The 25,014-nt window shown below is 41.7% G+C and overlaps 1 protein-coding gene across 2 annotated transcripts in view; it reads right to left on the bottom strand.

The window, feature by feature from the left end:
* Positions 1–25,014, bottom strand: part of PRDM6 (PR/SET domain 6) — a 105,240-nt gene that overhangs the window by 16,575 nt on the left and 63,651 nt on the right. For both annotated transcript variants that reach the window (XM_043465909.1, XM_043465908.1), the window contains exons 4-6: positions 16,096–16,223; positions 12,424–12,548; positions 1,137–1,479 (exon numbers count right to left, since the gene is read on the bottom strand). In XM_043465909.1, the coding sequence (XP_043321844.1) occupies positions 1,137–1,479; positions 12,424–12,548; positions 16,096–16,223 (596 nt within the window). The remainder of the gene's footprint in view (positions 1–1,136; positions 1,480–12,423; positions 12,549–16,095; positions 16,224–25,014) is intronic.

Below are 25,014 nucleotides of genomic sequence, written 5' to 3'. Positions count from 1 at the left end.
AAAAAAGATAAATTAAATGAAAATAAAATAAATTAAAAAAATAAAAATGATCCACCCTCTCTCCAACATCCTCCCTGCCTGCTTGGGTTCGAGCACACTGCTGTATCCTGCAGAGCTAAGAGGGGAGAGTTGGGTGCATATATCTTAAGGCAAGGAGTGCTGAGTGGCTTAAGGTTAACCAGTGGCTAAATTAAGAAAATTCAGGAGTCCTGCTTTGGAGTCTCCTATTCTACTTTCAAAATTTACTTTCTGCCCTTATATTAAAAATATTTTTAGATAGTTTGCATTTAATCAAATTTTCATAGGATGTGAAGGGGAGATAAAACACTGTCCTTTCTTACTGAATTAATTTGATTTTTGTCTTTTGCACTCCCAGCTATCAAGACTGTCGAATAAAACCATTTTGATTCATAAATAATAGTTCCATTATGTCTACTGTGCCACTCGTCAGAGTACCTGAAATTTTAATTCACTTGTTCAGCTAAATTTCATCTTCAGTTCATGGCCATAAAATTCTTTATTGACAAACTTTCAAACCAACTTTGACTCCGAGGTATCTAGTCAACATTTTTCTTCTGTGTGGATATTAGTTTATTGAATAAGTGGCATCTGTTTTCCTCCACATCACTAGCAGAGTAGGTATTTCCTTTTGACAGCTTTGCAGGATTTATGGGTTTGCATGCTCTGAAGAAAAATAGTACTAAGCAAAAAATTCCAATTCATTACCTCTTAGTACTTAATTAAGTTCATACCCACGGCACACTGGAGGTGAACCCTGAAACGACTGTGACAGCAGCAGAGCAGGCAGCTATATTATCTTTGGAAGACAGAGAGGATTCTAATTATCCTGACCTCATTTTTCCACCTATGATATTCATAAGTCTGAGCCTTCTACTTTGCCTCCCTTTAGACTCAGGCAGAGCTGTTTGGAAAGTGACACAAGATTCCTTTCTGCAGCCCCCGTTCATGCAGCCCTTTTACACAATGAAGCCCAAGAAGCGCCTCACGTGACTCTCAGCCTTCCAGACCTCTGATTGCAGGATTCCCCCCCAGGTGTGGCTGGAGTAGGCGACAGGAAGGCAAGCAGTGAGCCTCACAAGCACACACACCCTGTGAGCCACGAGAGGCGGGGTTACCTGTCAGGGTTCTGCGTGCACACGTGCATCTGTAGCAGGATCCGCTGCGTGAAAGTCTTAAAGCACTGCCCGCATTTCCAGAGGTGCCAGTCACTGAACTCCGAGTGGAGCTGGCTGGTAGAGGTGGGGCTCGCCAGGACGCGCTGGTTCTTCACGTTGATTTGATTAAATCCGGATTCCAGGGGCCCTGACTTATCCAGGAGGGAGAAGTTCCTGCCGCATGGAGTCTGGGGGAAGACGACAGAGCGCTGCTGGGGAGCCTGGGGGAGTTTGCTGCTCTTGTTGAAGGGTTGCAGGGCATCCTGTCTGCACATGGCTTCCATGACCGTTGAGGGGACATTTACTGGGAGGACAGCAAAAGTTTGAGATCAGTTTTATTTGCCCTTCAAATAAGCAAAGCACAAGCTTCTAAAAAATTCCTAGAAGTCATAACAACAAACATGTCTAAAAAAATTCCTGTAAGTCTGTATTTTAAAAATTGGCTTTTCTGGACTCAGAATAAATATGAGAACAGAGAGTTTGATTTGAAGGGGAAAGCACAATTATCCAAAATGAACTCATTCAGTGTCTATTTATTAAGCAATGAGTACCTGCTCAAGATTTTCATAGATGGTCTTTGCCCTCACAGAGTTACTTATGAACTGAGATAAAAGACTCCATAATGAGGCTCCACACTGTAGCCCAGATGTGGGGAGCATTGAGATGGGAGGCACAGCAGGAGACAGGGAGAGGAAGGAGGGCTCCCCGAGAAAGGGGCTTTGAGCAGAGAAGGGAGATTCAGGCCCTCAGGATTTCAAGCCTTCCATTCGATCCTGTCAGCACAAAACAGGTTTTCAAGGAAAACTGGCTGAAGGATGAAGGCAACCCTATGAAAGACGCCTGGAGACAGAAGTCTGGCACGCTGGTGGGATGGCGCGGAATCAGGCCGACAAGGCACAGCATGGGTTTTCGGCACTGTGGGAATAAAAGGGCGGCAGGGGGCAGACCTCAGTGGGCCTTTAATGTCCAAATAAATAAATAAACAAAAGACCTTGGGTCTAAGAAACAGACACTGACTGTTTTTGAGCACAGGAACAGCAAGAAAAAAGAAAGAATTAGTGTTCAGGGAGGGCCCAAGAGAGGCACGATACACAGCCAGGGTGCAGTGGATAAGGTAAGAGTGGGAGGCGACAGAGAACACGGTCACGGAGCTTGAAACTCGGGCTTTGGAATCACAAAGAGCTATGTTCTAATCCTGACTCTGCCTTTTATTAGCTTGGTCACCTAAGGCAAGTTACACAATCTCCTGTGTCTCTGTTTCCTCATCTGTAAAATGAGGACAGTGGAAACAATAATCTTAACAGTAATAGCAGCATGGCTTAGTGACTCAGATGGCCAAGATTTAAACTCCACTATCTACAGCTGTCCCTTGGTGTCCAGAGGGGTTTGGCTCCAGAACCCTTGTAGATTCCCAAATCTGCTGATGCTCAAGTCCCTTATATAAATGGCACAGTATTTGCATATAATCTACTCACTGGATACTTTTAAGTCATCTCTAGATTAGTTATAATACCTAATACCATTTAAGTGCTATGTAAATAGTTGCCAACATACAGCAAATTCACGTTTTGCTTTTTGGCACTTTCTAGAATTTTTCTCCCAATATGTTTCATCTGTGGTTGGTTCAATCTGCAGATGGAACCCAAGGATACAGAGGGCTGACTGTATTACTTTTGACTGTGGGCAAGTTTAGAATATCTAAATCCACAATTTAGTCCTTGGTAAAATGTAAAATGGTCATCGGAAGGATTTGAGTGAGATAGTGCAATAACTCCTCATTGGGCTGATACTGAAGCTGAAGCTCCAATTCTTTGGGCACTTGATGTGAAGGGCTGACTCACTGGAAAAGACCCTGATGCTGAGAAAGACTGAGGGCAGGAGGAAAAGGGGGCAACAGAGGATGAGATGGTTGGATGACATCATTGACTCAATGGACAGGAGTTTAAGCAAACTCCGAGAGATGGTGAAGGACACAGAAGCCTAGCATGCTGCGGCCCATGGGTCACAAAGAGTGGGACATGACTGAGGGACGGAACAGCAACAAGGACGCTTTACCCCTGAGTGCTGTAATAATCACATGTATAAGGTGAATTCAACAAAAGAACAGCTTATCTTGCTGGACTCTGGATTGGCCCACACAGTTGGCCTGGCCCGTCCTGTCTTAGGAAGGAGAAATATCAACTTAAAAAAGAGTCTCACAGACCAAGGGAGAGTTTGTCTAGTGGACAGTTCTTTACCCTGAATACATAATAGACTCACAGGGGAGATTTTTTTTGAAATACCAGAATCTCTTGGTAGGGTCTGGGCATCTGCATTTTTAAAAGTTTCCCCCAAGTACTTCTAATATATAAAGATGAGAACAACTGATCCACTTCTACCCTCTCTTAGAACCAAAAAAAGAAAAAAAAAAAAGCTGAAGGTTAATAATTTGCTCACAGTCTAATAACTGCTCATGGCCACACATTTGGATAAGGACACAGCTAAGCTGGAAGCTTTAGCGCTCTGATTTCCAGGGTGGTTTTTTTTTTCCTGACCACACTCCAATTCTGTGTCTACTCAATAGCTGTGTTGCAAAAACAGAAAGGACATTTCACAGCTAGTGCAGAGATTTTTGTGTGTATAAACTCATACGTAAACATGAAAGTTATAAACGCACCTACAGACACATGCATGTACATATTTATGTCTATATTTCATGTATAAAATTTGTGTATAGTTTCAACTTCTGGGGCAAAAGTGTATCACCAATACGAAATGTGTGCACACATTTTAGACTTTCAAAAAAACCTTTGATTGCACAGAGGCTGTGACTTCTAAAAGACATATTGAAAGATAAAGAGAAATGTTTTATGTTTTGGCTCTTTCTTAAAAAACAAAACACCAGTACTGTCAAGAGATTAAGGTAAAACTCCTCTTACTTAGCCCATTTACAACTAATCCGGAAGAGATAAAGCAAAGGGAAACCCGCAGGTCTTCAGGCAACAACACAGCTCTGGTGGGTTGGGAAGGCCAGACTGGCAGGAAGGAAGGCAGGGCGGGGAGACTGTGGAATGAAGATGTCATCAACATGCAAGAGAGCAGGAAAGCCAGCCAGAAGCTCACTGCTGGAAAGAGGAATATGATGTCTCTGGGGAAAATCATACAAATGATACTCTGAGTATAGATTATAAAGGCTGACTTCTCACTTAAGCTCTTGGAAAGTAACTCAATAAACTCATTTTCAAAAATTGTTAAGGTCACATCACCGTTCTATTAAAGAAAAGAATGTGTGGGCCAACAGATGTTTTCTAAGTTTAATAACCAAAGTCAAATAGTAATACAGAAAAGTTTATATTAGCTTTTATGATGATTTGGGATAAACAGGGATCTAAGTTAATGATAATAAGAGCATTCAGGTAATAAGAGTTGGGATGCCTATTCTCTTATTTTCTCCTACAGAATCCCCCAAACAAACATGTTTTCAAGATATACTAGCAATGCTTACACTCTACATTCTGCTTTTGGCATCACCTTTTCTTGTACTTGTGAATAAATTCAATCTTACTGAATGAAATGAGCATATAATTTAGAGAAAGAAAAAAGTAAGGCTAGGAATGGATAATTTTCACAAATCAACTGTATTTGCTCTCGAAGTTGTTCTGCAGAGTGCCTGCACACGCCCACAGACGCTAGAGGTCTAGATACCCTTAAAGGTCTAGTACTTTAAGCAGGACTTGAAGGACACAGAGGAGCATTCTTTCTGAATACCACTTTGATTGGCCCAATAAACAAAAGTACTAATAAACAACAGGGAATTATAAGGGGACAAGAAATGAATCAGAAAAGACTATGCTATCCCAAGCTAAGACAATCCAGACAACTGCAAAATTCCCAGAGACAACTAAGGAAATTCCACAAAAGGATAAAGGGGTTTCTCCATGAAGATATGGTGAGCAAAGAAGACTCTGTCTTCAGTCTGTAAGACAAAGATTGAGGGGGAGAGGGCAAACTCTGGAAGCTCTAAAAAAAAAAAAAGAAAGAATGTGAACTCACAAAATCCTGCAAAATTAAAATTCTGAGAGAGCGCAATACAGGATCTGTATTACAAAGTCCTATTTTACACCCTCAGTCATTCATTCAGCCCATGAGTGCTTACAGAGCATTGGTGATAAGCCAGACACTGAAAGCACTGCAGATATAGAGGAACAAGACAGTAATACCCAACTCTCAGACCACTTAAACTCTCGTGAGAGAGACAGATACACAAACGTCTTCACAGGTTTTTTGGTTTCACAGGTTATTTGGTTTCATCAAATTTAAAGTTCCATGAATTGCAAGCTGCACCATTAATTTTAAGTCACTGTGCATTGTAAGACATTTACCAGGTTCAGAAAGATTAAAATGCAAAAAATATGCAATTAGATTGACAGTATACAGTCTCTACAAGTATAACTGCTGTGACAGAGAAGAAAAGGAGTCAGGAAAACATCTATCAAGGCTGGCTAAACTTGGGGTGGGAAAGATAGCTTCCTTGAGACAGTGACCTTGAATGTGAAGTAAGTTAGTACAACAGAGGATGGTGGGATCTGTAGCAAACCAAATAAGGCATGGCCAGTCTGATGATGCTTGAATTAGAATTTTACAAAACACTAAGTGAGCCATAAAAAACATTTCTGAAGACCATATGTAGTCCATGGGCTATCATTTTAAAGAGCTGGGGATTGAGTATAAGAGTAATGGCAATCCAAAAAATGGGTTTAAGCTAGGGCGTAAGGTGATCGGACTTATACTTTAAATGCATCATCACCCTATATCATTAAATGAAAAAGTGAGGTGCAGTATAAAAAATCTAATAGTAGTAGTGTCAGTCGCTCAGTCCTGTCTGACTCTTTGCAACCCTATAGTCTCTAGCCCGCCAGGCTCCTCTGTCCATGGAATTCTCCAGGCAAGAATACTGGAGTGGGTTGCGATTCCCTTCTCCAGCGGATCTTCCCAACCCAGGCGTTGAACCCAGGTCTCCTGCGTTGCAGGCAGATTCTTTACCATCTAAGCCACCAGGAACAGAGGGGCAGAGAAAAAGAGGGAGAATGTGCGCAAATGAGAGAATGGGCAAAAAAATACACCTGGAAGGACACCTTAGAATGTGTTAACTCACTGCCTTTGGAAGAAAAATTATATGCCCATATTGTTTTCTGAATTCTGATCAATGGAACCAAAAGTTAGTTAAAAACTAACTTTTAACCAAATAAGTGATTACACTGAAACAATAAAATCAACGAAACTTCACTTTGGCTGCTGTGATACTAAAAAGGACAATGCGGAGGTCCAGGCCAAAGCGGACTGTGAGGCTGATCGAGAGGTGGCAGCAGAAATGGGAAGAAAAACATTTAAGAGTATAGAATCAACAGGGGTTTATGAATGACTGGACAGATGGGCTGAGAAAGAACAAGGTGTCAAGGTTTCTAGAAAGAACAGCTGAGTGAATGGGAGTGAGAGGTACTGAACTGGGGGAGGGACAGCTTGGGGGACAGAGTAGGATGGTTTCAGTTTAATGCGCTGAGTCTGAGACATCTGTGAGACAGGCCAAGTGCAGATGGGAATTCAACAGGTGGACAGGAGCCTGGGTGTCTGGTGAGAGGTCTGGGCTGGCAATATAAATCTGGGAGCACCTGTCTGAAGTTGGGTCCCCTGGGAAATAGTCTGAAATGGAGATCTGCCGTTCTGTGTACAAGAGGTTTACTGCCGAATGAGGAGAGAGGATGGTGTTAAGAGCAATTAAAAGCACTTAACTAACCTAAGCACTTAATTAACCTTTCGAGTCACCTGGCTTTGGAATAAGGGGAGCAGTCCTTAATACCCATCCACACTGACCAGCCCCTGGACACAGGCTACATGGGGAGGGAACATGACCAAAGGTAAAGTGGCTCTGTAGGCTGAAGACAATTCAGCTGTCAACCCTCTACACCTTCAGAAAGTGGAGGGATGAGGGCCTCAATCCTAAAGCAAGGCTCCCAAGGTGCAGTCAAGTCTCTCATGACAGCATGCTCCTCTGTGTCTTTTGCCGCTTCCTTCAATGAAGCTGTTTTCGTGGCCACTGCCTTCTGGTGGGAGTCCTGAGCAGATACCTCTGGGTGGACCTCTTCTCTGTCTGTTCTAGGATTCTCCATGTCCCTCCAGTTCTGGGCCAAGTTTTATAACAGCTTCTTGGCCAAGGATTTCCACAACTGGCAGGTAATGCAAAACCCAACCCCATACCCTCCCATAGCTGGGGCCGGTTTTGGAATGCGACATACTGCTTTCACCAATGGCCCCAGATGGAGAGTTCCTTGGACTACTGGCTTGAGGGTAGAGCACTTTCTAGTCCCCATTCAGGGACAAACAGTGACTTCTGGTTCCTATATTTATGGGAGGGGTCCAATCCCAGCTGCCCACTGTGTACAAGGGCCTACAACTGGACTCCTCCCAACTGCATTAACACCGAGCCTACCGGCCTGGTGGCTCAGAGGGTAGAGAATCTGCCTGCAATGCAAGAGACCGAGGTTTGATCCCTGGGTTGGGAAGATTCCCTAGAGAAGGGAATGGCTACCCACTCCAGTATTCCTGCCTGGGAGGATGCCATGGACAGAGGAGCCTGGCGGGCTACAGTCCATGGGGTTGCAAAGAGTCAGCCAGAACTGACCATCACTACCACCACAGAGGCCAGCTCCCTGCTATGGCCATGTCACAAGGCACCTGTGTTAGGCTCTGTAGTGTAGTTTTTGCTTACGTGCCTTCTCCTACACTGAGCCCTTTGAGGAAAAGGTCTGAAGTTTTGTACCCCGTCACGATGCTCCCTGTAGGGTCTTGCAGACAGATATTCTTGTTGGACTGAACTATACCACCACCTCCTCAATGTTCACAGACAGAAGGCTTGACGGAGCCTTCTCTACCCAGGGCCTAGTTCCACACTGTTGGTGGGATGGTGGGGCCAGGGCACCATGCAGACATGCCTGTCTTTATTTTCTGCTCTTTAAAATCAAAACAAAAAGGCAGGACCTCTCTCAGACAGAGTTTAGTCCGGTGTAACAACCTCTGCGTTGCCATCAAGTTTCACATTCCACCACCTCAGCTTCATACACCAAGACAGAAAAAGCAGCAGGAAGACTTGTTTAACATTTATTCCCAGGTTTTTTTTTTAATTTCCTCTGAAATGAATATGAATACACTATGGTCTTTACACTCTGCAGGAGCTAATCCCCCACTGGAAGCTTTGGGGAACCTCATTCCTCCTTGCGGATACAATCTGTCGACACAGGCGTTCCTTCAGGCTCTTCTGAAAGGCCCACAGTGGACGCAGCCGTGCTCTCTTTGCGGCTCTATTACATTTAGAACTATGGGGTTTTTTCTTTTTTCTTTCTTAAAGAAAATAACATAGGAATTGCTTCCAGAGCCCAAATGCCTGTGTGAAACGCTGCCCTCTCTTTGAGGCAAGGCGGCTTTCAATGGCTTGTGCGGGCAGGGAGCGTGTCCCACTGCTTCGTGGCCGCTGCCAGAGGGGCCAGTGCCTGAAGCCTGAACCCACCCCACACGCTCAATAGGAAATATGTACTTTCACCGTTGAAAGAACCATGGGAAGAAAGTGGTATTTTTATAAATGAAAGTGCTTAATAAGTATTATTCACTAAGCAAAATCATATTTTCCTTGAATGTCTTGGATCATGTAACAATTTCATTAACCAAGAAAAAAAATCTGGCTGAACTTTGTATCCATCGCTTCTAATAATGGCAGTAAAATTCTCAATATGTATCCAGTGAGCATGTATTGTTTACTGTGTGCACAGCACTATAAGGAGGCTCTATGGAGGCATTTTGTCAAATAAGTCTTTGATCTCAAGAAGCTTCTTTTTAAGGTACCTAATTTATTTTGTGGCTAGCTTGGTAGAATAAAAACTGTCTTCAAATTGCTAATCCTGGTGAGATGATTTAAACTACTCAGGGCTGTAAAAGGCTATCTGTTAAATTATCTGTCCATGCCCTTTCACACATTTGCTCTTTTAAATCACACCGAGTATTTTCTCGGTACAGAAAAAAAGAGCCCTCATTATAAAGCCTCCCTAGGTATCTCTGTGAATCATATGGAATGAGAATCCATCTTCCAGTTAGAGTCAAAGCCATATATCTACCCCCACGCCATCTGATGAAGCTCTCTGCTGGTTTCTTGGGTGGCCAATCCCATGATAGATATACGACTTTGAGACAGGAACTGAAATAAAATTCCTATAATACTCTTAGGGGAATGGGGGATTGTCACTGTTGAGCATTTTAGTCAATGACTTAATTCTCTTTCAACTGCCCTCCACCCTTACTTAGAGCTCTGAACTCAACCCAAAAGAGCTACATAGTTTACCTATTGAATCCTTAACACTTGAAGGTGCTGAAGTTTTGCGAATTTCCTTCCAAGGATTTCAGGTGCTAAATGATACATAACATGTGCCCTAGTAGAGTTTATTCAATACTCTAATCAACAACCTCAAGAATGCTTCACAAAGGCTGAACTATGGGAGAAAGAAGGTCTGAGAAGCAAAGTCCCCGGGGCTGCCACCAAGCGCATTTTGGATGGCACTAGCACACAGCCTGGAGACCAGCTGGTCCACTCCCAGACACCACAGTCAGGTGGCTATAAATGGCACATAAAACCCAAATCAGCCAGCCCAGCCCCTAAGTCCCTCTCGTCATTGTAACAGCATCACAGGGTAGAAGCAATGTTGCAGACGTGAGACTTCCACCCCAGAGGTCCATGTCAAAGGGAAGAAAGGCATTCCCTCAGCAGTCACTTCATGCTTCCCATGTCTGACTCGTAATCCAGTTAAGTGGCCATTCCATCCATCCAGCTCCTCAGACCAAAGCCCTGGAGTTATCCTTGACTCCTTTCTCTCACTTGGCATCCAATGTGTCAGCAAATGCTGTTGACTTTACCTTCAAAATATATCCAGAATCCAAGCGCTTCTCACCACCTCCACCACTTTCACCCTGGTCCAAACCACCATCACCCCTCCTCCCTGGATTCCAGCAAGAGCCTCTAACTGGATCCTGCTCCATCCTTACCCTCACTGTCAGATTCCACTCAGTGGCCAGAGTAAACCTGTAACAACTTCAGTCAGATCATATCACTCTTCTGCTTGAAACTCTACAATACCCCATTTGTCCAATGCAAACAGAGTAAAATCCAGAGTCTTGACAGTGACCTTTTGGGCCTTATAAGATTCCTGTCCCCAGATCTAAGTTAACTCTCCCCCAACTCACTCTCTCCAATCGACACACCTATGCTAACCGTTGTGATGCCCTTCCTACAGGCCAGTAGCATCTCCATCTCGAGCCTTTATGCTTGGAGTCCAGCTGCCTGCAACACTCTGCTCCCAAAGAACACATGGCTTGTTCTTTCACTTCCTTAAGTCTTTGCCCAAAGGCCACCTTCCTAGTAGGGCCCACACTGGTCATCTCTAAACCCGCAACTCCCAATTCTTAGCACTCCTTGCCCCTTCTCTGCTTGTTATATCTATGACACTTATCATCACATGACAAACTAACTTATTTATTGGTTGATAATCTGTCTCCCTCCACTAGACTATACACTCTATGGGGGCAGGAATTCTTGTTTGTCTTGTTCACTGCTGTTTTTACAGTATGCAGCAATGACTCTGGTCCTTAGTATGTATTCAACAACTATCTAATGAATGAATTTTTGGACTGTGTGCTATGTACTTTAGAACTCTAGACTTTGATGTGTTTACTTCCAGACATTCCTTGACACACACACCAGAATATCTTCAGTCTGTAGTAGGCTGTACTAAAGAAGGAAATAGAAGGCCTTATAGGATTTATGGAATCTTTCTGGAGCAGACTCCATCTTTTAGAAGGTGAAGTTACACCAAGGTTCTAATCAGAGGAGCTGATAACAGTGCTTTTGCATGTATGGACCTACATCCAACTTTGGGAGAGCTGGGCATGGAGTCACACTAGGAAGACAGAGCATACTGGCTGCTATGGCCATTTCTGCTTCTAACACCAACCACACACTCATGTGTAACATGGAGATTTTCCCCTATGAAAGCAGACACTCCCTCAAATAGGAGCATTAGTGGAGAAAAAAAACTTTCCAATGGAAACTTGGTAAGTAAGAAGAATGTATTTATATGTCCAAAAATTCATTTTTTGATTTGAGATTGGTTTGGGGTTAGGGTAAAGTAGAAAAGAAAGTTGAGCATAATATGCTTTTTGAGGATTTTTTTTTTTTTTACCAAAAAAACAAAGATAACATGGAAAAGAAATATCTGATCATCAGCATTTTGATCAGTAACATTATAAACATTTTTTTGAGTTTATATGTGTGTGAGAGAAAGTAAAGAAGGAAAAATTAAAATAACACTTTTTTCCCCAAATTAAGTTTCTTACATAAATCTGTTCTCTCTGCTTCTTTTTCTACTGCACAATCCCAACTTATCAGTTCACAGATCAGTCAATTGGATGACAAGAAAAAAACTGCATCATTCAAACCAGTGTTTCTCACTGAAGCACATCAGAATCACCTAAATCTATTCCAAATGCTAGAAATCACCTTATAACATTTTCCCCCAAATTGATAAAAACAATTATATAAAGTTTATATGAAAACTACTACAAAGGTTTGCATTATTTTTTCAAACATAATGATAGTGACAGTAATAAAGATAGAAGGAAATTACATGGTTCATTTTAGACTAAGATGTTTAGAGACAAATTCCTCAATCATATGTCTATGATTTTTACTACCATTTCTCATTCCAACAACTACTGAAGAAAAAGCAAAGCCAATTGATGGAGGGGTGTTACTCCTGATTAAAGAAAGTGTTGTCTCCTTACTTCGTTTTTGCAAACAGTATGACTCCAGCAAGACTGTGCAATCCTTCAGAGCAGAAGTTATAACTAATGCTGCTCTTGAAATCAGACACATAATTGGTACTCAGTAGATACCAGCTGCCTTAACACTGCTGCAGGCAATTATTTAAACTAGGAAAAAGGTTTTGAAATCATAAATGGGCGAAGAAACATTGGACTGTACAGGTCAAGACGTCCTGGGAAAAAGCACAGGATATACAAGGAAAAATAAAATGATGGAACAGACTTGTGCACATTTGTGTTACACAGCAGAGTGAACCATATTTCAGGAGTTTCAAACAACACTCTTATTTTAAAAGTTAGCTTTGAAATAGGTATTTGGAAATGTGAATTCAGAGCTAAAATAAATTCTTACAGTTTTCATCCTGGGCAATGCATTGTAAAGGGATCCCAAAGAAAGACGTATAGCTGTCATTGTACCACACGAGAAGCTCGGTACCCCTGGGAATATCTATACAGGCTCGGTAGAATATATTCGACCTATTCAAAACAAAAGAAAACCCAGCTTAGTAATCAGTAGGACTCACATGCTCCATCCACATTTTTATGGCCCCAAAAAAGTTCTGCCCAGTTTTCCACCTAAACAATTTCTGTTTGTAATAAAATCTGCACCCACCTTATCGTTCCCAGCAACCAATTAGAGCCTGTAACCCAGTGTGATAAATAGCTCACAGTTTATTTCCACAGTGTCCCTCCATGGAACATCCTGGCTGAAGAGACAGATATTTGGCCCCGGAGAGAGCAGAAAGGAAGAGTTCAGTTAAAGAAAAAATTTCATCTCACACTAATGAGAAAATTCTCTTTCTTGGTAAACTGCAGACTCTGGTGCCTCGACCCCACATTCAAATTAACACCATTGATCTCTTATTTGAAGGAAAAGCGTTAGGTGTATTCTTACAACTTGGCATGGTAGTTCTCAAATTTGTAATAAAATTAAGCAGCTTTGTGATATAAGGGCTGAGGGAAATAAAAATCTTCCCCATAGCTTTTTTTTTTTCCCTAAAATTTGATACAGGAGAAGAGGGGGGAAAAAAAACCCTCTTATATGAAGTGGATGGAAATTCAATATATACAAGAGGGGCACTTTACTCTGGCTGAAAGATTACACTATGAAATGACAGAGTGAAGGTACCGAGAACTAAACAGCTGTGGCACAGTAAATAAAAATCTACAGATTAAAAAAAAAAAAAAGAGGAGCCTGTGATTGGTTTTCTCAGTGAAGAATTGCTACAAACATTAGCCTCAAGTTCAAGAGAAAAGTGTTCAGGGTTGGTGAACCTTAAATTTAGCCTTTCTGTAAGGAACTGGTCATAGCAGGGCAATCTGTTCCTTGTACAACACTGTAGACATAAGGCGAATCCTTCACCACATTTTTCACAGTGGTGAGATATGCACTTGTCAACATATTTTGTCACCACAAAGTGGCTCTTGGCAATAGGATCATAAAGATCAATAAAAAAGTGCAGATTCTCAATATTTTACTTGCAGCTGCAAAAATTTCATTTATCTTGTTATTTTCCTTACTTGCTGCCGTTCTGTCTCACGAGGGCACTGCTAGCTAAGCAGAATGTTTCTCCCCAACATTCTATGAATATCTGACAAAAACTCCAGCCAGTTGTCCAGACCTTCCTCCCCTTCCTCCCTCCGCATCTCCAAGAGCTGTGCATTTTATTAATTCTTTCCACTGCTACATAAAAAAATCAAAATTGGAGCTGGGACATAAATCACTGGCATCTCCTAACTTGAGAAAAATTGAGTCTACTTTGTACTTCACCCTTGTAACATTTCATCTCTCGGTTTGGCTTCCCTTAATATAAACACAGCGCCGGCAAATGAATGTGCTAAAACCAAATGACACACTTTGCCGCTGAAAGAGCAGAACTGTTTTCGAGCGATGGGTGGTCTTTTGAGGCACAGAGTAGGCCAAAAGGGGAAAAAGAAAAGTGTAAGCGTACACCGTTCCTTACAAGCGGGCAGAGCTTCCAAAACTCGCAGAAATCTCTGCATGTTGAAGCACATCAAAGGGATTTTTCCCTTTTCAGATAATATTTCCTTTGCTGACATGTATTTAGTATTGTGGTTGGATGACTCATAAAGATAGCTTCATGGCGTCCCAACGCAGCTGAAGCGGAACACACGCCAACAAACATTATTGTCAGCCTCAAAATAAAAACAAAACGTTCAGCTAAGGGTCAATCAATCAAGGGCGCTTTGAAGAAAATTCCATTTAGATATTACAAATCATAACAGAATGAATCTAAACCAGCTGACTTTTTGTGAAGAGGACATTCATGTACAATAAAAATTAGGCTGGCTCTTCAGGGTCCAACTTTTCTATTTTCCTACTCTTGGACGTGGTCACTGGTGATGGATGCCAGTTTTTAAATTGTGTTTTTGTAGTTCATTTTATAAAGATCTGAGGTAATCGAAAACAGATCGGCAGAGAGAATTCAGTGTGGAAGCACCATGAGGAAGGGGAGCAATAAAACCCACTTAATATTGACAGAAAGGTAACGACTTTCTCATGCCCACCTTTCTTGCAGAGGTTTCTTATTTTCCCAAAGTCAGAACTCTCCTCAAGAGCTCCCAGGGTGCCCATGACAGAACCAGTCAAACTATCTCTTGCCGAGTAGACAAACACAATCTTTACTACTTTACTAGCTCCGAGTTTTATAAAAACGTCACAACAGAGATGCAGCTGCAGGGAAGGTGGGTGAAGCCCATATACAGACTGTAACCAGATACCATCGTGTGCAAGTTCATATAAACCCTTATGTAATGAAAGATAACTGCCTAGGAAACCAAGGCAGTGAGTCACATGCTGCCCAAATATGTTCCCTTTGAATTTGGAGGCCTTTGGAGAGCAAGCCAGATTTGTGCAGCCTTTAACCTATATGGGGAATAAAGTTTGCTTATTCTTTTTAAGGCTTCATTTTTAAAAATTAAAAAGAAAAAAAATGAAAATAAATTGTCATCGGCAGGACTCCAAGTTGCCGAGCAAGGCTCCTTCTGCTTTGATGTGTCTGTGGTGCCTGATAAAGCTAAACAGTTGCTTATGATTCTAAAGGGAACGTGGCTGTTTATAACTGAGGTCATATATTTACATGGCACATGTTTTCGAGGGATTTTGAGAAAAGAAGGCTTCGTGGCAGGACTTTTTTCCTATGGGATCTGTGTTTGCCTTTCGGTTGCCACTCTAGCCTTTAGTACTTGATGGAAATGCTTGACCAACAGGTGCATGAGGCAGGTGTGGCTTTGGATCTGGGATGCCCACTGTCTTTTCTGCCCCTCCCCCACTCTAGGCCTCCCTGTGAGACTCTGTGAAATAGGGGAGGCTCCACCTCATCTCCATTCACCTGTGGGATTTTCCAAAATATCTTAGGGGACTGGTGCCTTCTCTGTGCTCTGGAATCACCCCATCCCCTGAAACATACTCTGAATGGCCACAGGACCAGAGTCAAATACTTTGGCACCTTTCAAGGGATCAGGAGAGGTTACTGTGACTCAGCCAAGGCTGCTGAGCACAATGGTTTTAGGAAAGCAGCCTGGGGAGGGTTGAGACTTCTTGATTTCTCATGCCTTTGTGCAACTCAAACTGCTCCCTCTGAGAGACAGCCAGACCGAAGGTGACTGAGAACAAGTGACCTGGGGCTGAATCTGTGAACTCCTGTTTGCGTGTGGACACATCTGCTGGGGAGGAAATCACTGCAAGTCAGTGAGTTCGCTGGGCTCATTCAGGCCATGGTGAACATTCATGTGATGATGTGGAAGTAACTTTATCATGTGCAGTGAGTGAAAAAGGCCTTCTCCTAGCATCCTTATTCCTGAATTCTCAAGAAATGACTGTTACAAGAACTAGAGAGATATCACAAACCTAGGAGAAAAAATAAAAAAGAAATTCCTGCCAGCCCTTGCAGAGTTCTTCAGGACTCTGCAGGATTTTTTCAAAACTAGCAGCAAGCCTGAATTTATATACGCAAGGCAAAGGGCTTTGGCTTTGTAAGTGGTAAATCAAGGTATACTTTACCTGTACTGAACTACTGTTAGATTCTGTTCTCCGCAGTGCCTTGCACATCGGATATACCTCATCCAGCTCGACTTACTAGGTTCCCCACCATCAATAAAGTGCTGTAGTGTCCCATCTTGGTCATATATCTAGAGAAGAGGTCAGAAGGTCAAGTAGTTAGAACGAATCATCAGCAATCATTTTCCCTGCTTCCCTTGGTGTCTTTATGTGTTGGCTGCAGCAATTTATTGCCCATAGGTTTGCTAGTGCTCATGAATGTTTGTGGAAACTCAACTAGAATAACAGGAGAAACATTTTCTGGTGATGCAAGTCAATCACATTTTTCTTATCAAGCCAATCTTCACTTTATTAAACATATTTGTGGCATCTCAAGGATGTGAGTGACCATGTTTCCCAAAGAATATTTAACCTCTTTCTGACAGGCTACTCTTTAGTAATGAGCTGCTGGATAAACAAAGCGAGCTGAGAGGCGAGGCCACGCTGACATGGCTGGAACATCTGCATGAGAGGCCCTTGTCTCAAACACGTAACTGGTCGAAGGCATCCGGGAGGCAGGGACTGTCGGCTCAACAACCCGGGAGACACCTAGCAGGGTTTGGCACGTTATGGAGCTGTTTCAGATTGATAAAATTAGACTCTGATTTGGATTGAAAGAAATGCACTCTCACCTCGCAGAAGATGTAGGACTTCAGCTGTCAGGACCTGAAACTATTAGGAGAGGAGTCATCAAAAAAGAGAGACCCTCGCAAAGGGAAAGAAAAAAATAACAAAAGTTTCCTATGGATTTAAAATGTCTTAACTGAGGTCAGTCTAATCTCTATTGCCTTAGGTCACCTCAAGCAGATTTTCTTTAAGATCACATCCAAGGTAATGGAATCTCAGGCAATGAGCATGGGACCAAAACCTTCTGCTAAACAACCAGCCAGCCCAGGATGTTGGAATCAGGGGTAACAGCAGAGACAATCGGCCCCCACTTCCAGAAACCAGGCCAGCCCTGGGCACCTTGGAGGCTGGGGTATCTGGAAGGGTGGATTGGGAAGTTATATATGGGCAGCAATTCTGGAAGGCCATCCTCAGTCCTAGGGCCAGCCAGGAAGCAAGGGGTACAGTTCTCAGAAGGACCATGGCAAAACTGGGCCTTTTAAAGAAAAATCAGCAGTAAGATTGTGTTCCACAGAGCATCCTGAGAAATTATGTCTCTTATCCTTGCTAATCAGCCTTTCCACTTTTCTTTTCCAAACAGACACAGAGAACAAGTCTCCCAGAGTGCCTCACTGGTTACATTTCAGCCCTAAAATTAGTAAGGTCATTCATATTAATTTAGCTCAGCATTTCTATTCTGGGGGCCAAAGGACTTAGTGATGACAGTTCTTTTTATTATCATCAGTCATTTTAAAACAGCTGATTTTTTTTGGGGGGGGGAGCTTTTCTTGAACTCATTTGTCTTCACTCCCAATCTTTCCACTAACCCCCATAAATAAAAGAGGGGATGCTAACCTGATCAATATAATGGTTGGAGAAGCTATGACTGGGTAGCAGGCTAGAATGATTACAGTTGATAATCAATGTAGCCTGAGAAGAAGGAAGAGAGTCCTAGATTATATTATATTTAAGATTAATGACTTTAAACTCCTAGTTTGGGGATGATGGCAGGAAATGGGAGCATTTCATGTGGTAGATACATCTGCTCTGTAAGCAACCTGATGATAGTTTTCATATTTAGGTAAGATTATTACATGGTACTTATTTTGTTGCTCTTGTTTTCGTTTTAGGAAACTGGTTCAAAGGCTCAAAGTCTCAATCTCGAGTCTGCTGTCAACAGCCCATGTGACACTGTACAAAGCCATCAGTTCTTTGAATACCACTATCTATCTATAATGGAGCCCCAAATGTTGAGAACCCAGCCTTCTGCCCTGTCTTTCTCCCACGAACAAATCTTCCATGACAGCTGCTGGTGAAAATACTTATGAAGCACTTGGAGAAATGCAGTTCTCCTTCATGCTTCCAGCCAATGTCCTCAACAGCAAGTTAAACTCTCTAACATTTACACATCATGGGTGTTGCCGAGTGTTAGCTCATTTGAACACCAGACATTAGCCAGTCAGTCTCCAAAATGAGTATAAAAAAGTGTTTTCCCCCACATTGTTTCAGCAATAATCTCCTTAAACTTTTTGTGGTTACAGGAATCCTACAATTCTTGAACTGGTGAAACTGCTGGTGAAACTGCTACTTGCTTTGAGGAAAAGTAGATGGTTATTTGTCAGGCTTCCCCAAAGTATCACACACCGAGCACACAGCATGAAGTTGAGCCTTCCTTGCTTCAGCCTGATACCAGTATTACACTGTTTCACATGAAACTTGACAAAAATCCCACTTGCCAAGTTAGATCCCGTAAGTGTGCACCCCATCAGAGATGAGGAAACTCATTTAGGCTTGATACTGTTCTTTCCCTTAGCACCCGGAACTCAGCCTTCACCAAATCCAGCTGAATTTGCCTCCTAAAACTTTGCACACACATCCATCTCTCCCTCTCCACCATCACCATCCTACCTGAACCAGCTTCCTCTCTCGCCTGAAGGACTACAAAAGTCCCTTGATAGATTTCCTTGCTGCTTCTTCAGGCCCTTCTAACCTAGTCTCTCAAGTACAGCCAGAGGGATCTTTCAAAATTCAAATCTAGTGATTTGCTTTTATTTCCCCTGCCAAAATAAGAGTTTCATAAATGCCATAAAATGTCAAGTCATAACAACATACATTCTCAGCATGTGAGATTTCCTCAATGGGATCCATCATGCTAATATGGGCAGCACCTCGAGCTGAAGTTATTTAGGGAGGCTGGCCAAAAACAGGAACCTTTGCATTTGGCTCAAGACCATCTTGGGGCCCTTTCTAGCCTGTGTTGTTAAACATTTAAACTGTGTTTCTTGAAAAAGAAACAAGGGCCCAGGAGTCAGTGATGCCTATTTCTGTTCATTTTCCTAATAAAAGTAGAATAAAATTGGAAAAACCACAACATCCACATGTAAGCGCTAAAGAGGAACTTTTCAAAAAAGTTCTGCGTCCCAATTTGAGTGTTGTTATTAATCTCCATCATTAGCTCAACTTTGTTTTCATTTCAGAGTTCAGTAAAAGACTTTTTTTTTAAAAGAGAGCGATAAAATTCCACAGGCATCTGACCTATACAAGGACACTGTCCCTGTACCCAGATGGGCTGACATTCGTCCTTCTGAGAGACAAGCAACCATAAGTGGGGAAATGCTTCAGCAGATTTCAGTCTACAGCAGCTGCAACAATTTCAAGGTCGAGAAGCTGTTCCTGGAGGCTGCACCAACATCCACATTTGTGTGACACTAAAATGTAACCATAAGATAGATACCTAACAGGTCTAAAAATGTTAAGGAATTTGAGGAGATTTATTAACACCAAGACCAAGACTTATTTTGTTTTCATTACCTTTCAAAAGACTTAAAATAAGAAGAAAAATACCAAAAATCTTACACAGTGTTTAGATAATCTCCTGAGGACCGATGAAAATGTCAAAAAGGTCAGAAATTGAATTCGCTCAATTGGTAAGAATGAAAGTAAGAGTTAAATTTAGGGAAAAATTCCTTGAAAGAACCCTTTAGTCAAGCACAGTCTTGCTGAAAACTGTGCACTTTATTCTCAAAGAATATGAACCACCAAAGTTTTATCCTTGCTCTGTTTCTTCTAAGGAAGCTAGAGGTAGGGGAAACACATGTAAAGAAACACACAGGACACCTGGTGGGAAAGGGTTAAATTTTGTAATGGGAACCCCTTAAAACTGGAGAAAGCATATTTGTTTTACAAAGCTAGTCCTAGCATTGCTGAAAGGGAGTATAAAATGGCACAGTTATATTGGAGAACATTTTGGCAATGTTGAAATAAACTTGACAATGCATATTTCTTGTGACTCAGCAATTTCACTTCTAGGAAACTACTCCAATAAAATTCTGATACATGTGCCTAAGGAGAAAAGTTCAAGGTCATTCACTGGAGCACAACTTTTAACAGCAAATAATTATAAATAAGAGAACTATCCATCATCAGAAGAATAAACTAACTGTGGTTTATTTATTCAACAAAAAAGTACTAAACACTTAAAATGAATGAACAAAACATGTTTGTATTAAGATCTAGTTGATATAGATCAACTAGATAATAATGTTGACTGAGAAAATCAGTTGCAGATTAATGCATATGATATCATTTGTTAATATTTCAAAATATACAAAATAACCCAATTGTATATTTTAAAATAGTGTATATTGTAATATACAGATAGCAATATGTCTATCTATATGTATCTGTTTACAACAAACATGCTGGAAATTCACCATTAACTTCATCAGAGTCCTGGCCTTGGGAAAGAAGGGGATGGAAGGATAACAAAGGGAACACACATGTATCTGAAATGCTTTGTTTTTCTTTAAAAAAAAAAAAAAAGTTTCTGAAGCAAATATGACAAAGTGTTAACATTCTCTTTTTTGGCATTTATATATTATACTTTGAACTTATTCTGATTTTTTAAATCAAAGCGAAACAATAAATGAAAAGTCTAGTCATCTATTTCTATGTATATCAATTTTTGCATGGGTTGTTAAAACAGAGGAGCAGACTATCTTACCCAAAGTTAGAAATTATCTGTGCTATCCTCCTGGGAAACTCTCAGTAATATGTATCGTTACATTACCAGCCACTGATTGCCTTTCTGATTGCTTTGTTGCTATTTTAAAACCCCTGGTTGTGGTCTGTACTTTTTCTTTTATCCTGTATCAACAGGAGGAGAAAGATAAGAGGAGAGCTCATTCTTACCTTTTTAAGGATATTTTTATAGTTTACAAACCAATAATATTTACTGAAATGCCACACATGTGGTTGAGATAATGATCACACAAACTGTCACTCATTATAAACCACGCATGCCATTAACTGAAAACCACTATGTGAAAGACTTCATTGCAATCCTGAAGATCAGGGAACTGCACTCTTTGCTACAATCTTACTTTCCTAGAACACGAAACTACTTTAAATGAGAACAGCAGGGCTTCCCTGGTGGCCCAGTGGTAAAGAATCTGCCTGCCAGTGCTAGAGACACGGATTCTATTCCTGATCAGGGAAGATCCCACATGCCTTGGAGCAACCCAGCCTGTGAGCTACAACTCTTGAGCCTGCGTTCTAGAGCTTGGGAGCTACAGCTTCTGAGCCCATGAGCCTAGAGCCTGTGCTCCATAACAAGAGAAGCCACCGCAATGAGAAACCCAAATACTGCAACTAAAGAGTTGCCCCCATTCAGCACAATTAGAGAGAAGTCTGCATAGCAACAAAGACCCAGTGCAGCCAAAAATAAATAAATTTTTTAAAAATGAGAACTTGAATAAAAACCGCACCAGTGTTGCGTCTTAAATAAATTGGTCATGAGTGGCTTATCCACAGCTTTGTCATTTATGAATGCTGCCAACATACATTAACAACAATAATCATCACAGAAATAGTGTAAGCTAGTGACTGACTTGGGCCCATTTTAACGTAATAGCAAGAAAACCATCTTCTGAATGATAGAAATTTATGTATATTGGTGGCTCTGAGCAATCTGTATCTCTAAAACAAAATCTGCAAACTGGTGGCTCTTGGGTTGAATGCTTGACCAATTTTGTTTTTCCACGAGTGTTTTAAAATTTTGGAAATTCTATCTAATTTTTAATTTTTCTTGAGGAAAAAAATCAGAAGATGGGTCCTCAATCTCTGGGACTAATCCATGGAAACTTAGGTCCCCTTCAAAGTGGCCCCCTGAGATCAGCCATGGGCTTTTCTCCTTCCCCATCCTCCCTCCCCTCCCCTATTTTTAGCTGTTCCTTACTTCACTCATTTACTTAGCTGCTCAGCCTCATGAAGCACCTAAGTTCGTAAACCCTGCTGTAAAGGAATTTTTGCTACCCCTGAAAGTGCTGGGGGCACTTTCAAGAAAAACCATCTGATCTGATGGCCTGGAAACAATGCAAATGTCCCTCACTCCTTCACAGCCCAGAAGCCATCATCTGACTGAGATGCAGACATTTGGTGCTATAGTTTTCCAGGGAGTGGGAGAGGAGAGCGGAGTGTTCATTTATTTTTACCAGAAGAGCTTTCAATAGTCTTTTTAAGCAAGGGGTCTATTTTAATTCAAAGATGTCATAAATGTAATTACACTATAAAATCAGATAAAAGTCCCCTGGGTCTACTTTAAAAACAGATACAAAGAAAGCCCATCAGGAAGCACCCCACCACCTCAACAAACCTTACCTTTGCTCTCTGATGCAGGCTCTGGGACATCACCAAGGACTGGCAGGGAAGGGGGGACCTTGTTTGAAAAATGGCAGGCAGAGCACTTCCTCCGCCAGATAAGCTTCCATTTCTTCTGTCAGTCCACTGAGTACCTCAGCCACATTTCGAGGTCAGGATAATGAGATGGGGGAGAGACCACCAATCCTAACCTCATCAGCTTACAGTCCTCAGCTTTTGTTTCTCTTGCAAGTTCTGCACCCTCGGATTCAACCAATTACGGAGGATGGCTCAGGGCCAAATGCACTAGTCCGGCTTGTATAAGGGATCTTGAACAATGAAGAGTAGGGTATCCGCGGTGGGTGCTGGAACTGACGCCACGAGGACACCCAGGGGCAATTATATACAAAAGAAAAAGGGGTCTCCAAAAGTTAGTTGTATAGTGCTGTGTTAGTTGCTCAGTCGTATCCAACTCTTTGTGATCCCATGGACAATAGCCTGCCAGGCTTCTCTGTCCATGAGGATTCTCCAGGCAAGAATACTCATGTGAGTAGCGATTCCCTTCTCCAGGGGATCTTCCCAACCCAAGGATCAAGCCCAGGTCTCCTGCATTGCAGGCAGATTCTTTACCATCTGAGATACCAGGGAAGCCCAGAAATTAGGGACTTCAACAAACAGACTCTAGTCAGAGGCACAATGAGGCCTCCTCACACCTCATTCAATACTACAAATAAAGAGAGCCAAGAACCTTAAACAAAAGAAACTTAAATTATAACTTAAACATTAATCCGCTCTTCCCAGAACCTGGTTCTCTGAATCTTGGCATGAAACAGAGGAAAAAGAAAAGACCCAAAGGTGGTATTTGAAAGGATTAGCCAGTTTTCAGCGAGCAGGGAGATGTCTCAGGCTCCCTCTCCTGTGATTCCACACGGTGGCAGGTCCCTGTGCCAAGGGCCCAGACAGCAGCATTTGGTCATGAACTGAAACACCAGTATCCTTCAGCTTTTCCCCCAAAAAGCTGAGGTGAGGGTGTATATTTTATACCCAAACATCTAAAACAAGGCCTAACACATTGGAGGAACTCAAAATACGCTGAAGTGAACTAAATTCTCACAGTAATTAAATAGCTTCTTAAAGATCTTAGATTTTATTCAAAATCTGAGAAGAAACCACCACTAAATGCAATTAAAACTCCATTCTAAGCACTAACAACCAGGGCTTTTTAAAGAAAATATTACATCTTTTTGAACTTAAGTTCTTTCAAGTGTATGAAATGCAAAGGTAGTTTTCATAAGATGATTAAAATGTAATAAACAGCTGTGTCTATGTCCATGTGCTATACTTGGTCACTCAGTCATGTCTGACTCTGAAACTCCATGGACTGTAGCCCGGCAGGCTCTTCTGTCCATAGCGATTTTCCAGGTAAGAATACTGGAGTGTGTAGGCATGTCCTCCTCCAGGGGATCTTTCCAAGCCAGGGATCGAGCCAGGTCTCCCACACTGCAGGCGGATTCCTTACCATCTGAGCCACCAGGGAAGCCAGCAGAAAAGGGTCAAGGAGAGGTCTGAGGGAGTTTCCCACTTAGACCTGAGAACCCAGCACTGTTTTAGGTTCTTTCACAGCACTTGGAGAATCCAGAGAAGAAAAGACACAAAGGTGGTTTCTCAGATCTTCTCTACCTATTCTCTACACACTACCTTAGACGGCCCCATCTTTCTGTTAAATTCAGAAAATGAGGGCTTCAATAATCAAGTGTATTAGTAATTTGAGAAACTCAATTGAAAACTATACTGTTTGCCTAGATAGATAAAAGTGTTTTACTGTGAGATTTCTTTGTATCAGAAGATAAGAGGTGAAAATCTTTTTTGCAACCATATACACAAGAATAATTCCTGACTGAATTGTGAAAAGTTAAAAAACCCAATACCTTTATTGCTCAATAAAAGATTTTACTTTTAATATTATAATTGTTAGAGGGGAATTTCTAAAGTTATTACCAATGAAAATATGCAACAGAAGTTGCCCCAGTCAATAGGAACTGGAGAGGGGGGTGGAGGGCAGAGGTTAAGAGCACGCATATGGGTGTCAGCTCCAATGTGTATGAGTTACAATCACAGCTGCATATCTGCTGGCCAAGTGACTCTGGGCAGTTACTTAGGAACTGGGTCTCTTTAGGAAGGTGAGACCTTCTTTGAAAAAATGATGCTACTGACAGTCCCAGTCATAGGGCTCACATGAAAATCAAATGAGCTAGTATATGTAAAGGACTTAAATCAGTGCTAGGCACACAGTAAGAGTCCAAAAAGCATTAGCTGTTCTGAGGCCACCACATCAGATGGGAAATGTCAGCCCAGGCTTCATCTACTAACCTGCTCATGGACAGTGACCACAGGATAATATGTGCAGCATTTGCCAACTCATTACTGCTAAGATTATAAGACCACAAGGTAACAAGCTCATTGAGGGCAGGAATGCATTTTAAATATTTTAAGCTTTTACCCATCAGTATCTTACACAAAGCTTTGTACATTTCAGGAAATCAACTTTTGTTCAAAGAGAGAGAGAGAGAGAGAGAAAGTTGGAAATAACATAGAGGGGGTGTAGCAATAAGCCATTCATTTATGTTTTTGTTCCTCTGA

Source organism: Cervus canadensis, chromosome 4 (genome assembly GCF_019320065.1).
Source record: "Cervus canadensis isolate Bull #8, Minnesota chromosome 4, ASM1932006v1, whole genome shotgun sequence".
NCBI classification, from domain to species: domain Eukaryota; kingdom Metazoa; phylum Chordata; class Mammalia; order Artiodactyla; family Cervidae; genus Cervus; species Cervus canadensis.
The sequence above is the reverse complement of the archived record's forward strand: the minus strand, read 5'-3'. Positions and strand labels throughout refer to the sequence as shown.